The 13,191-nt window shown below is 39.5% G+C and overlaps 1 protein-coding gene across 1 annotated transcript in view; it reads left to right on the plus strand.

Annotated features, from left to right (window-relative positions):
- The window catches only part of LOC102306450 (tripartite motif-containing protein 16), a 14,052-nt gene extending 965 nt beyond the window's left edge, over positions 1 to 13,087 (plus strand). Inside the window, exons 2-3 of the mRNA XM_014337363.2 lie at positions 3 to 582; positions 13,003 to 13,087. Coding sequence (XP_014192849.2) covers positions 3 to 582; positions 13,003 to 13,087 — 665 coding nt within the window. The remainder of the gene's footprint in view (positions 1 to 2; positions 583 to 13,002) is intronic.
- The last annotated feature ends 104 nt before the right edge of the window (positions 13,088 to 13,191 follow it).

Here is a 13,191-nt window from a genome sequence, read left to right on the forward strand (position 1 = left end):
AGAGGTCAGAGATAAACTACAGGACATTCTGAGAGAGGAATGGACAAACATCTCACTGACAGTCACTGAAGTGGATGTTTTACTGTCAGATCCACCAGAGCCAAAGACCAGAGCTGGATTCTTAAAATATTCATGTGAAATCACACTGGATCCAAACACGGTACACAGAAATCTTGTATTATCAGAAGGACACAGAAAATCAATGTTTGTTTTTCAAGATCATTCTTATTCTGATCATCCAGATAGATTCACTGGATGGTGTCAGGTCCTGAGTAGAGAGAGTCTGACTGGACGTTGTTACTGGGAGGTGGAGTGGAGAGGGAGAGGAGTGTATATAGCAGTTGCATACAAGAATATCAGGAGAGCAGGGACTGTGAATGAATGTATGTTTGGATGTAATGACAAATCTTGGGCATTAGATTGTTCCAAAAACAGTTACACATTTTGGCATAACAACATTGAAACTCCAGTTTCAGGTCATGGGTCCTCCAGAGTAGGAGTGTACCTGGATCACAGAGCAGGTATTTTGTCCTTCTACAGCATCTCTGAAACCATGACTCTCCTCCACAGAGTCCAGACCACATTCAGATGACTGGTTGATTTTTAAAACAATTGCTGAATTCGTTAAACCGAAATAGACTGTTTCATATTACTGTGGGCTTAAATCTGTATTTTAGCTTCATGTTATTTTCTCTTGATCATTGTTGTAGCATTTCTGCACTGCACAGAGATCGGGTGTGAGTAAAACATTATAGGCGGCACCTTGACATCTTCTATTTGTTCTCTTGATGATTTTGAGTTTTTTAAGTGGAGCTCATTCCTGGTTCTGTTTAGACATGGAGGCGATCGCTGGTTATGATGATTTTTATTTACAAAAATATTTCTCCAAATGAAAATGCACTCTAAATTTTTGTGGAATTATTGGATTTCTGTATTTTTATGCTGTTGTTTCTCTTCCACTTCATAAACCTTAACAGAGACATCAGCACACCTTCCTTTTTCAGATAGTTTTTGTCATCCCTGTGCCCTCATCCCAAATCAACAAATAAATTATGATGAACAAAACTCTAATTATCATAATAATAATCCATTTATAGATCCATTATGTTCAATATTTAATGTGTGAAAAAAACTGAAGATATTTAGCATAAATAAAACTTTAAACAAACGCTGTTCTTCTGTCTTCATTCCAAACTCTCACTCAAATCATATAATGAAATGTTAGATTCATCTGAGAGAATAACTGCAGTAGTTTTCCTTCTGAAATGCTACAAAGTTTATGTTTAGAGCAGAAAATCTTCATTCAGCTCTGTGACCTTTCAGCTGCCTTAAATAAAACAACTCCATTAAAGAGAAATTAGCCATGTTTTGTTGTCCTTAATGATTTTCACAAGACATAAGATTTTTGATGTATTCAATTATCACATGTGAAGTTTGTGCATTCCTTCCTGCACATTGACAACTGAAGCCTGAAAACTCTTCTCAATTCACAATACAATACAAAGAGGGCACCGTCATCCTCATAAAAAGGATGTAGTTCATGTTGAACTCAATGTGTTTGATTTTACTTCAAACTGATACTTTAGTGTGAGCACCATACTTTACAGCTATCAAGGATATATCAATACTTTTCTGTGATGATGAAAATAAAAAAAATAACTGTGTGAATGTGACATACATAAGTTAAGTATGTGTTGGTGGTGTGCTCCAACTATGCTGCATAAATAAACCTTATGCATGAGGAATACAGATGAGAATTGATAGCAACTCCGATTCAATTATCGATATCATTTATCGACTCGATTCCTTATCGAGTCTCATTGGCTCCACTTTGAGCGTCACCACCATCTCTAAGCAGCATATCAAAGACATTACATTCATGCTAATTAATTGCATGCTGTGAGGTCAAATGTTTGTACATGCTAGAGGTATTTCCCCCTCTTTGTTGTGATCAGTGTTGGGGTCATTACTCAAAAAAGTAAAGCAAAAAAGTTATTACACATATTACACAGAAAACTTTTCTTAAAAGAAATGCAGTACGTTACTTAATCAGAGCCAGGAGAAACACATTTGTTATCCTACTTGTTAAGTTACTTTCATGTTACTCTGTAAAATGATCTGAAACACACTGTCTCATAATTACCAATTAACATTTGAACCTACAGGCTACAGCCCCACACATCAACACAAATCCCTGTCCTAATGAGGACACACGTGATCTTTATCTTAGTCTTTAGGTATGAACACAAAACCTACAACACAAATCAAAGATGAAAACCAGCACAAAGACACTTTAAAGAGATCACCACAGTGAGTTTACTGTAGAAACATGAACAAGTAGAAACGCAAGCTGCAGCCTGACTGCTCATCAGTTTGTTACCTGTTGAAGCGGCTTCACCACAAATGACAGCTCATTTTTTCCACGATGCTGGGCTGGGGTGAGCATTTACTCAGCTTTAGCGTCACACTGGGTTCCTGGCTAGCTTACAATTAGCATGCTGTCTCTGCAGGTGCAGAGTTGTGTTAGCAATATAATGCAGTTGTTTCTGTCCTGCAGTCTCCACTTTACCATCAGGGTCTCATCTTTTTGTGCAATAAAAATAAAAGCAATGCCCATATGCTGTAAACTGTGCCACCATTTTCCTTCTCCAACACACGGACTGAAATCAACTAATCTTAGTAAGACTGCAAGAACTGATAAGTGGGATCGAAAAGCACACAGATTGCAAGGAATGGGATTCCAAATTCCCATCTCCAATGTGGAAAGGTCAGGGGTGGACATTAGGGGTGGACATTACACATCAGTATGCCCACAGGGAAAAAAATCTCACTCTTACAGTCTCCTTCACTTATTTTTGGGTTTTGCATTTCCTCACTTCTAGTATGCAGTAACCACTGATCCACCTCAGTTATATGCTCTTTCGCAAGCTAGCTAACATAAACTAGTATGTTACCATCCATTTTCTTGGAGTTGCCCCAGGTGGAGGACCCTCAAGCACCCCACCTCCCACCTCTCACCAAGGGCAACTTCATACTGTGAGCCCAGCCACTCTTCAGGAAACTGGTGCCAGAGTCCAAGCCATGTGTTGAGGTGAGCCTGACTGCATCTAGTGGGTACCTCTCAGCCTCACACACTTGCTCACTCTCCTTCCCCACCAGAGAAGGGACATTCCATCCCTCAGTCACTATTCTTAGTATCTGGTGATCAGTCACCCAGGGTCTCTATTCTTGCCTGCCGCCCGCCACAGTAAGATAGACTAAAAAGCATAACCTTTGTACCAGTGGTTTTAAACATGCTCTAAAAAATGTTAACTTTAAACACTTTTTACTTGAATCCAGCAACACAGCGTTAAATTGATGCCAGTTTTTACCCCTTAACCATTAAAGTCTGATGGGGTATTGTTGTCACCCCCATCAGGCAAGTGGCATACATACCCAAGTTTGTGAATGCAATAACTCAAGAATGAGGCGTAGTAGCAATATGAAATTAATAATATAGGTGCATCTGCTGAAAATCTCTGACAAGTTTGAATCTCAGTGACCATGACCCTAAGACCTGAATCCAGATTCTGCCTACAGCAGTTGGATGGTAGGGTCAAAGTGTGGAGAAGTTGCAGGAAACACCATGCTGGTTGGTGTACTGATAGGGTAACAGCTTTCAGGGGAGGTAACGTGTGTGTTCCCTTGCTGGAAAATCTAAGCTTGTCATCACTGAGCGATAGACCCCAGAACATCAGGATGGGCGAGCACACCTCCTCCACCCTCATTCAGAATATACGCATCCCTCAAGGGTGTGTCCTCAGTCCCCTCTTATACTCACTTTTCACCCATGACTTTTATCCAGTTCCCACCAGTAACACCATTATAAAATTTGCTGACAACACTTCACTGACTCCCCTCAGAAACATTTATACTGGCAGACTTCAGCAGAGAGCCAGTACCATCATCAAGGACCCCTCGCACCCTGGGCACTCACTTTTCTCCTTCCCTCTGGTAAACACTACAGGTCCATCAGGTCAAAGACAAACAGACTCAATAGAAGCTTCTACCCACAGGCTGTCAAGCACGCCCTACCTCCACCCTGATTGAAGGTTAACTGTGCTCTGTGCTGTTAACACTCATGGACACTTGCACTGTACTTACTTATAAACAGTATTCATTACAGTATAATACAACCAACATTACTATTTCTATTTATATAACTGTATTTTTTTTTTACAGTAGCAACCAGCATTCCTATCCGTTACTCAATGTGCAATACCACTGATCACATCGCACCTTATACTGCACTGATCACTTCTTACACTGTACCTGCAGATATATTTATATATTTTGTTTCTGTATAACTTGTGCATATCCTTTTGTGTAGATACTTATGTTATTGTGCATTACATGCATTCCCTGTGTAGGTACCTCTTAAACATATTTTATCTTTATTTATGTTATTCTCTTATCTGAGGAATGTGAATGTAAAATCCTACAAGCTGCCAATGGAGAGATGCCAAACTGTGTTTCATTGTTCTGGTAACAGTGGCAATAAAGATCTAGCTTATCTTAGATATCAAAATGAGATTCTTCAGCCAGTGGCAATCCCACATCTCCACAGTCTGGGATCAAACTCTATCCTCCAAGCTGTCAATGCTCACCCCCACGTATGAGATTTATCAGAGACTACCTGGAGGGGAGTGCAGAGGATGGAATAAGCAGATGTGCTTCATCTTTCACTGTTCAATTCATCTGTTGAAGGTGTTCAGCTCATATCTGCCAGCTCTCATAACATGAAGTTTAAAACAAAGAAGTTCCATCTGGAACTTCCTTATTTTAAACCAAATGAGTTGCAACAGGAACTCCTTTGTTCTATTGTAAGTCAGCAATGCAACAAGAGCACACAGAGCACACGCATCCATTCATAGTCTTCAAAAGACAAAAGCATCATTCCATTGCAGATTAGGCAACTTTTAGAATATTTTCTGCTTGATCATCTTTGATTTGCCTAAAATTTTGTCTAAAAATATTGTTTGAGCACATAGTATGATTGCTATGACACTTCAAGGTTATATATCAAACACTTTTCAAAATATATTTCTACCAAAAAATTTCTGTCAACCCACTTTTGGGCCTCTTTTTGACACATTCAGCTGTCTGCTGTGATGAAGGGTCTCAAGATTTTCATTAAACAGCTTTCCTTCAGGAAAAGGAGCATGATAACACATTGATAAGCATGGTAAGGCATTACTAGGTAATACAGAATAAAATGCAATAATAAAAGGCAATATCTGATTCCTCTGTCAATCAATTCATGGATTTACTAAACTGGATTAATAGCTGGAAAGTAACTTACTGTGCTGTGATTTTGATCTTCAAAGTCACAACACATGCACGGTGGTGCAGTGGTTAGCACAAGTCAGACACTGATGCTGGACAAGAAACCCTGGCTTGCAGTCTTCACTCTAATTCATTCTTAAAGTTTTCCATTGGGTTGCTTGGACCAGTGGACCTTGCTTTGTGCACAGTCATTCTGGATCAGGAAAGGGCCATCCAGCTAATATGTATGGCATGTTCAGTTGTTTGATTTTATACAACTGTACCCAAGCAATTGATTGGAAAGCTGAATTCAATTATTTTGATGGTTGATCGAATACTTTTGGCAATATCTATTGATTAGCGAATGGTTCCCATTGCTGACCATGTGTGCTACTTGTTTTTAAACCTTTAATTAAAAAAGAAAAATTCTGCTAAAGTTTTGTAATCAGTGTGACACACACAGCAAGTTCATGTAATGTAGCTGCAGGTTTACAGTTCAGACTGTATAAAAAGACAACAGTAACTTTTAATGTATTTAATTTTATTTTATGTAGAGTTCTGAAATCTAGAACACAGGTTTTAAACCATGTAAGGTATCAGATAATTTACCCGTCAGCCTCTTAAGAAGTGGAAACGTTTGTGCTAAAGGATGACAGTCATAACGTGAACTTCTTTGTTTTAAAACAAAGAAGTTCCTCCTTTGATTTAAAAGAGGAAGTCTGAAATTGGAAAGATGCCCAAAGACTGTCACGGAACAGGATGTTGTAAGAAGTGCTTTCTATTTCAGAAAATAAACTCTAATCAACATCTGTTGGGTCAGCATAAAAATGTACGTTCAGTGGTGCATTCAGAGCACTTGGAGTGTATTAAATCGAAGCTGTAGAGCAGGTGCAGTGGAGCTTATGGAAAAAATGCATTGTGTAGTAATGTCACAGAGCAGACTGATGTACATATTTTACCTGACAGACACAATGCCTTGTGTCTCCAGAGTAACATCAGCCCTGCTTTTCATGTTTTTGTCTTTGTCATCCCTTAGTCACAGCTGGGTGTCTTCACAAACAGCTCATTACAAACAGCACACATACATTTTTCTATTTTACTCCTGGCAGTTTGGAGCTTTGTGGGAACTGAGTTAGAGGTGGCGGATTTATCCAGATATCAATTGTCCCGTCCATATTTTGTTTCTATCTGGTAAGTCCAGCATGCACTGAAATTTTTTGTTTTAACTGTCACCTATATTTTATTTATAGATTTTTATTGTATTTATTCATTTATTTTTATTTATATATTTTTTATCTATTTATATTTATAGCACATTTAAACAACAAAAGTTGACCCAAAGTGCTTTGGAGACCGTCCAGCTCCAAAAACCCCTTTTCATGTTGTTGTTTTTTTCAAATACATTAAAAGCTGGAAGTTGTTAATTATTGTGGAAAGAAAAAAACAGTGATTTATTGGTCAATAAAATGAGTTCAAAATTTGCAAATTGAGTCACATCATAAATCATGAGACACTGCTTTCCTTTATATAAGTTATGGTTATGATCAAAAGTTTGGGTGCAACGATTGATTAGGGTGACATAGGTTCAGATGTCAAATACTTTTCAAGACATACTTTTTGAAAAATGGTCTGTTGACCCACTTTCACTTTATTTCACATATTAAAGATAAAATCCTGAAATTTTCACCGGCCTTTCTTACCATCTAAATGAACCAAAGATCTGTAATTTTGGATAAATCCATTGGCAAATACCCGAGTAATGGCCTGTTGAAATATGAAGAAGAAAAAAGTCCAGCTGTCATGGAAGTCACAGAAAGGAAGACTCACTCACAGGACACTGAGAAATGTTTATGTAGGTTTTACAGGTTGCTTTTAAGTGCCGGAAAAAGAATAATTTTCTAAGATGCAATTTATTCTGAGAGAGTCGGTAACACTGTGGGCACAAACACACACTGTCACACTGTTACAAATACACAAGGGCTTCTGAGACACTGGAGTAGTCTGCACAGAATCACAGGTTAGATCTGAAAACGACCCTATGGATTACATGAAGAAGCCAGAAGCCAATAACCCTTTGTAATGCAACAGTCAGGCAAAAACTGAGGAATTGCTTTAGCCTAAAATAGGCCGTCTGATAACCACATGAGGAGGAGGTATGTTAATCAGCAGTATTTAAGAAGTGAGAGTTTGCCAGGAAGGCGGGGAAGCTGGGAAGTACCGCCTCTGAAAGAGTAAACAAAACACGCCCACAAACATATACAAAGAAAGGGAGGAAAAAATAGGGCTAGAAAGAGAGAGAGACGGTATGCCAGCGCAGGAGGTCAGTGACCACGACACCAGCACTTAAGCAAAGTTCCATATTTGATAACACACTAATAAAAAAACATAAAGAGCCCACAATATTACAATATTTGAAAGCACCCCCCAACAATCTCAGCACCCTTTATGAGCAAGCACTTGGTGGCGGAGAAAAACTTACTTTAAGGAACAGAAAGAAACCAGCCTCAGGGAGAGGCAGCCATCTGCTGTGACCAGTTGGGTGTGAGGGGAAAGAGAAGAGAGCAGAGAGAGATGGGATACAAGCAAACACAGGAGAGAACCAGAGTTTAAAAATTTAATGACTACCTGTGTTTGTCCTGCATGTCCCGCCTCTTCCACTACGACAGTTCAGTTTAATTCAATTTTACAGTCGCCTTAAGGCCATCTGCTGCGACCAGTTGGGATGAGGGGAGGAAGACAGGACAAAAGGCATGATGTGTAAGAGAGCCACAGATTAATAACAAGTAATGTTTCAATGCAGGTTTATTAACACATAGTAAGCGCGAAAGTTGACTAAAGAAGAAACCCTCAATGAATCATGGGAATCCCTCAGCAGCCTATTGCTATATAACTAAATGAGGATTCATTGTCACCTGATCCATCGCTAAATAAACGCTTTAGCAAAAGGGAATCGACCATAGGGTCCAGTTCCCTTTAACCCAAATAAGCTGGATGGATGGATTTTATCCAACATGAATATGATAATTAACTGAAATATTTTAAAATGAAATTCTGCACACACGTAAAGACAAAGATGAGGACGGAGCATGTGGAGATTTACATATCCTCTTGGCTGAGAAAAACAAAAATATGAGGTCATTGTTCCAATCCATTGCCTCATGTTGACTGTTGAGTGAAATTAAGAGGTTCATGCATGTCCTTAAACGCCTTGAGGCAAATGCTGTTGTAATTCGGTGCTATATAAATAAAGTTGAATTTTAAAAAATAAACAACTGAAAACCCTGCCAGCTATGCTTTCTGTCTGTGTGTCAGTGTCACTGTTTGCCAAATATTTTGTTGTTTAGTCTTTGAATAATGAAGTCTGTACAAATCTTTAAATTGAATCGGCCTGTCTTGCATTCAGAACGGCTCTGAATGCAAGACAGGCTCTCCTTTATTTGATTTTAGGGAAGCCAACATATTGGCACAGGCCTCGCTGAGATGGCTGCCAGTAACTCGGATGGAAAAAACGTTAACAAACCGTGACACTAAATGTTTGAATATTAGTTGCACCAGGAATAGATAAAAAAAAAAAGAATGTGATTTTTAAGGTTAACGTTAAATTCAGAGATGTACTCCAGTACAAAATTTCTGATTTAGGAGTAAGAATAAAAATGTAACTGAGGAAAAAGGAACTTAATTTGGAGTTGAGAGAAGGAAGCAAATGTTTGTTTTGAGTTGTGTCACTATGCCTCAACTTCCAGTCTGCGTCTTTGTGATTGTCTCATGTTTCCTGTTTTATTTTGATGGTCTCATGTCCTATGTCAGTGTATCTAGTTTTGCGTCCTCATGTCTGATCATGTGTAATTAGTCCCAGCTGTGTTTCCCTCCTGTTTTCCATTCCCTCGGCACTTCCTTGTGTATTTAAGCCGTGCTTTCCTTTGTCCTTTGTTGTGTTGTACCACTCCATGTGCTGTTTGTGATCTCTGTGTCGCCGCTGAAGCACTGGATTTAATGTTTTCCATGCATCTATTAAATTATTATCCATTATAAAGCCATTAATAAATTAATCATATCATTGTGTCGCTTTTCCCTAATTTTGGGGGACATCTATCCATCACTCATTTGTTCCAATCACCACCCACGAGAAAATAATCAGCAATACAATGTTAAGATCTGATACCACCTTAGTGACCTCTTCAAGGAGAGTTTTGTTTAGTCAGTCATTGTTAAAGTGTTACGTGTTAAAGCATGTCGCCACTCCTCCACATCAATTTCAATCATGGTTGAAGAGAATCCTATCACATTGTGGGATAAGCGATGGACGGAGGGAAATTTACTGCAGTCACAGAAATCCTAAACTTGGAGGAATGTGACAGCCGTAGCCAACTCGAGAGAAAAGGGCTCAAATGCAGGACACAGACGGAGCACTGGCAACGATTAAGTGACAGTTAGTTTACAAAACAAGTGTATATACAACGAGGCTATTCAACTGTGAACTGTGGGCAGTGAGTATAAACTTGTGCCATGAACAGTGCCAAAACTATGGAGCACTTATGCAACCTGAGCTATGCAAACAACAAGAGAGACTATAAGAGACAAAGACAAATAAGAGTAAATGGTTCCAGGACAATGCTGGCAGTTATTGGTTCTGAATGTTCCTTTTAGCTGCTTAATTGCCGCAAGTGGATCAGTTGCACGGAGGGGAGAGTGGTCTGGGTGAGTGATAAGGAATCCAAAACTCCTGATGCTGAGGCAGGCAGGTGTGTGTAGTGAGCAAAAACCATGACTATGAAGACTGTCAAGAGGTCCAGTGTCCGAATGCAGGTTCTATGGAGAAGATTTGTATCTGGTAATCTGGTGAGTAGCTATGAATGAGAGGTTCAAGGTAATTTACTATGATATTTACAAAACACACTGATGGCCTGCACTAACTGTGGTTAGCTGAGAATCTGGTAAAAAGAATTTGAGAGCGCTGCCCTTATAAGTCAACAGCTTAATTACCCACAGGTGAGAGCAGGAACACGGTGGCTCCTCCCAGAGGGGGACCTGTCGGCTCTGTGGAAAAACACTGGCACTAACACAGACCATGGCTGGAGGAGGAAAGAAGGAGGAAAGCAGTTCCACTGTTCCATGTTTAATTTATTAGGCTATGGGACAGATTTACAAAACAAGTTTTAAATTATTGTGTTATTATATGTGTTATTGATATATTGATATATATTTGTCCTGAAAGTAAAACACCTGCAAATGCACATGTCATCAGGGTAACTGCAAAAATACTCTTGTTTAAAACGTTGTCACTGAAACAGAAGCTCTTTAATGAATCCAGCAGCTTTATAGTATCAAAAGAAGACTTTGCACTGCTACAGATGTTAGCGAATCAGGCCTTCAATGTACCTTCTTTAAAATCTCAATCTTTTTAATGATGTGATATTTTTCACATGTTGTTCTCACTTATATGACTTACATAAACTAACAGGGTTTGAACATGTTGTGGTGAAGTAAGATGCACATTATGTAGTCTGTCTTCTTGTAGTTTTAACATGGCGCAACACATCACGTAAGGGCGTTCGACTTCAGCACCACTCTTCTCTTTTCCTAACTCGTTATCAATTCTCCTTCGTACCTTTGTCTCCATTTAAACAATATGGAGGTCAAGGAAAAGAGGCTAGGGGATAAACAGATTGTCTTCCCCTAGCCCTTTGTCACACCATCCTGTTCCCCTCAGACTGTTTCCTGTGCGTCGTGGCCATTATGTTTCCTGCAGTTTCCCTAATTCCAATGTTTCCCTCGTTTTTCTCTGTTTGTTCATGGATTTGGGTCACCTTCAATAAAAAGATTTTCATGTAATCCCAGACTCTACATCTGGGGTCCTCAGTCTACATGAAATACAACACACTGGAGACATTCCTGTTTTTAAATGTGGTACATTAAAAAAAAGTGATTTGACTTGTCAGTAAAAATCTGAAACATGATTTGTTCCAATCAAAGCAGCCAAATGAGCTGGGATTTTATGTGTTTCAACTTACATGGACAAAGATTAAAATACACTTTTTACTTGAAGTTACATTCTAAATATGCTATTTTTATTCAAAAAATCCTCAGAGATTTCATTTCATATAATTTCTGTTCAATTTCAGCTTTAATAGTCACCTTTAACAAGGGTCTATTAGAAACAGGGGTCAAAGGCATTTCAAGTGTAGCAAATGTAGCACAAAACTTTTATAAAGGGTTTAAATTTTTTTTTTAAAAAGGTCCTAGAAATGGTTCAACATGGCCACTCTCTCTCATACTGCTTTACTTCTTACAGTGAAGCTGCTGTCTAAATCAGCACCTCCTCTGTTTACACATTTCTTCGTTTCCTCCCTTTTAACTCTCCAGTTTGAAGATAGGTGCAACCAAAATGTGTTTATGTGTAAGGGTTGACAGGCCCCATTCACATGTTGTTTCAATCAGAGCTCAGACTAGTTTCAGTTATAAGGAAAACAAACTCACACAGTCACTGACACTGAGAGGAGAAATGGCGCAGAAAGGAGTTCAGCTGGACCAAGATCTGTTTGGATCTACTGAAGGATCCGGTTACTATTCCCTGTCAACACAGCTACTGCATGAACTGAACTAAAAGATTCTGGGATGGAGAGGAGGAGAAGAAAATATACAGCTGCCCTCAGTGCAGACAGACTTTCACAGCGAGGCCTGTCCTGATGAAAAACACCATGTTAGCAGATTTAGTGGAGGAGCTGAAGAAGACTGGACTCCAAGCTGCTCCTGCTGATCACTGCTATGCTGGACCTGAAGATGTGGCCTGTGATGTCTGCACTGGGAGAAAAATGAAATCCTTCAAGTCCTCTTTAGTATCTTTGGCATCTTACTGTGAGAAACACCTTCAGCCTCATTATGATGTGGTATTCCATTACTCCCCAACACTGCGTCTTACTGACAGTCACTGAAGTGAATGTTTTACTGTCAGATCCACCAGAAGCAAAGACCAGAGCTGAATTCTTAAAATATTTATGTGAAATCACACTGGATCCAAACACAGCACACAAACTTATTATCAGAAGGGCACAGAAAAGCAATAGTAATGAATAAGCCTTATCCAGACAGATTCACTGAACACTGGCAGATCCTGAGCGGAGAAAATTTGACTGGATGTTGTTACTGAGAGGTGGAAAGGAGAGGCATAGGAGTTTATGTAGTAGCTGCATACAAGAATATCAGCAGAACAGGGAATGAATGCTGGTTTGGACACAATGACAAATTTTGGGCGCTAAGTCATTAAATGGTAAATGGCCTGTATTTGTATAGCGCTTTACTTAGTCCCTAAGGACCCCAAAGCGCTATACACTACATTCTGTCATTCACACACAGGTGATGGCAAGCTACATTGTAGCCACAGCTGCCCTGGGGCGCACTGACAAAAGTGAGGCTGCCGGAGACTGGCGCCACCAAGCCCTCTGACCACCACCAGTAGGTAACAGGTGAAGTGTCTTGCCCAAGGACACAACGACCGAGACTGTCGGAGCCGGGGCTTGAACCGGCAACCTTCCGATTACAAGATGAAATCAGTGACACTTTTTGGGACAACAACATCCAAACTCCTGTCTCAGGTCCTCATTCCTCCAGAGTAGGAGTGTACCTGGATCACAGAGCAGGTATTTTGTCCTTCTACAGCGTCTCTGAAACCATGACTCTCCTCCACAGAGTCCAGACCACATTCACTCAGCCGCTCTATGCTGGATTAGTCTATATTATGATAACTCAATCAATTTTGATGTCTTTGCTGAGTTTGTTAAACTGAAATAGACTGAGGTCTTTCCTATTTTCATCAATTTAAATCTGTGTTTTACTTTTATTTTATTTTCCTTCCATCATTGTTCTGGCATCTCTGCACAGCACAGCGGT

This window comes from Haplochromis burtoni, unplaced genomic scaffold (assembly GCF_018398535.1).
Source record: "Haplochromis burtoni strain Fernald_Lab_line unplaced genomic scaffold, NCSU_Asbu1 Contig_175, whole genome shotgun sequence".
NCBI lineage: Eukaryota > Metazoa > Chordata > Actinopteri > Cichliformes > Cichlidae > Haplochromis > Haplochromis burtoni.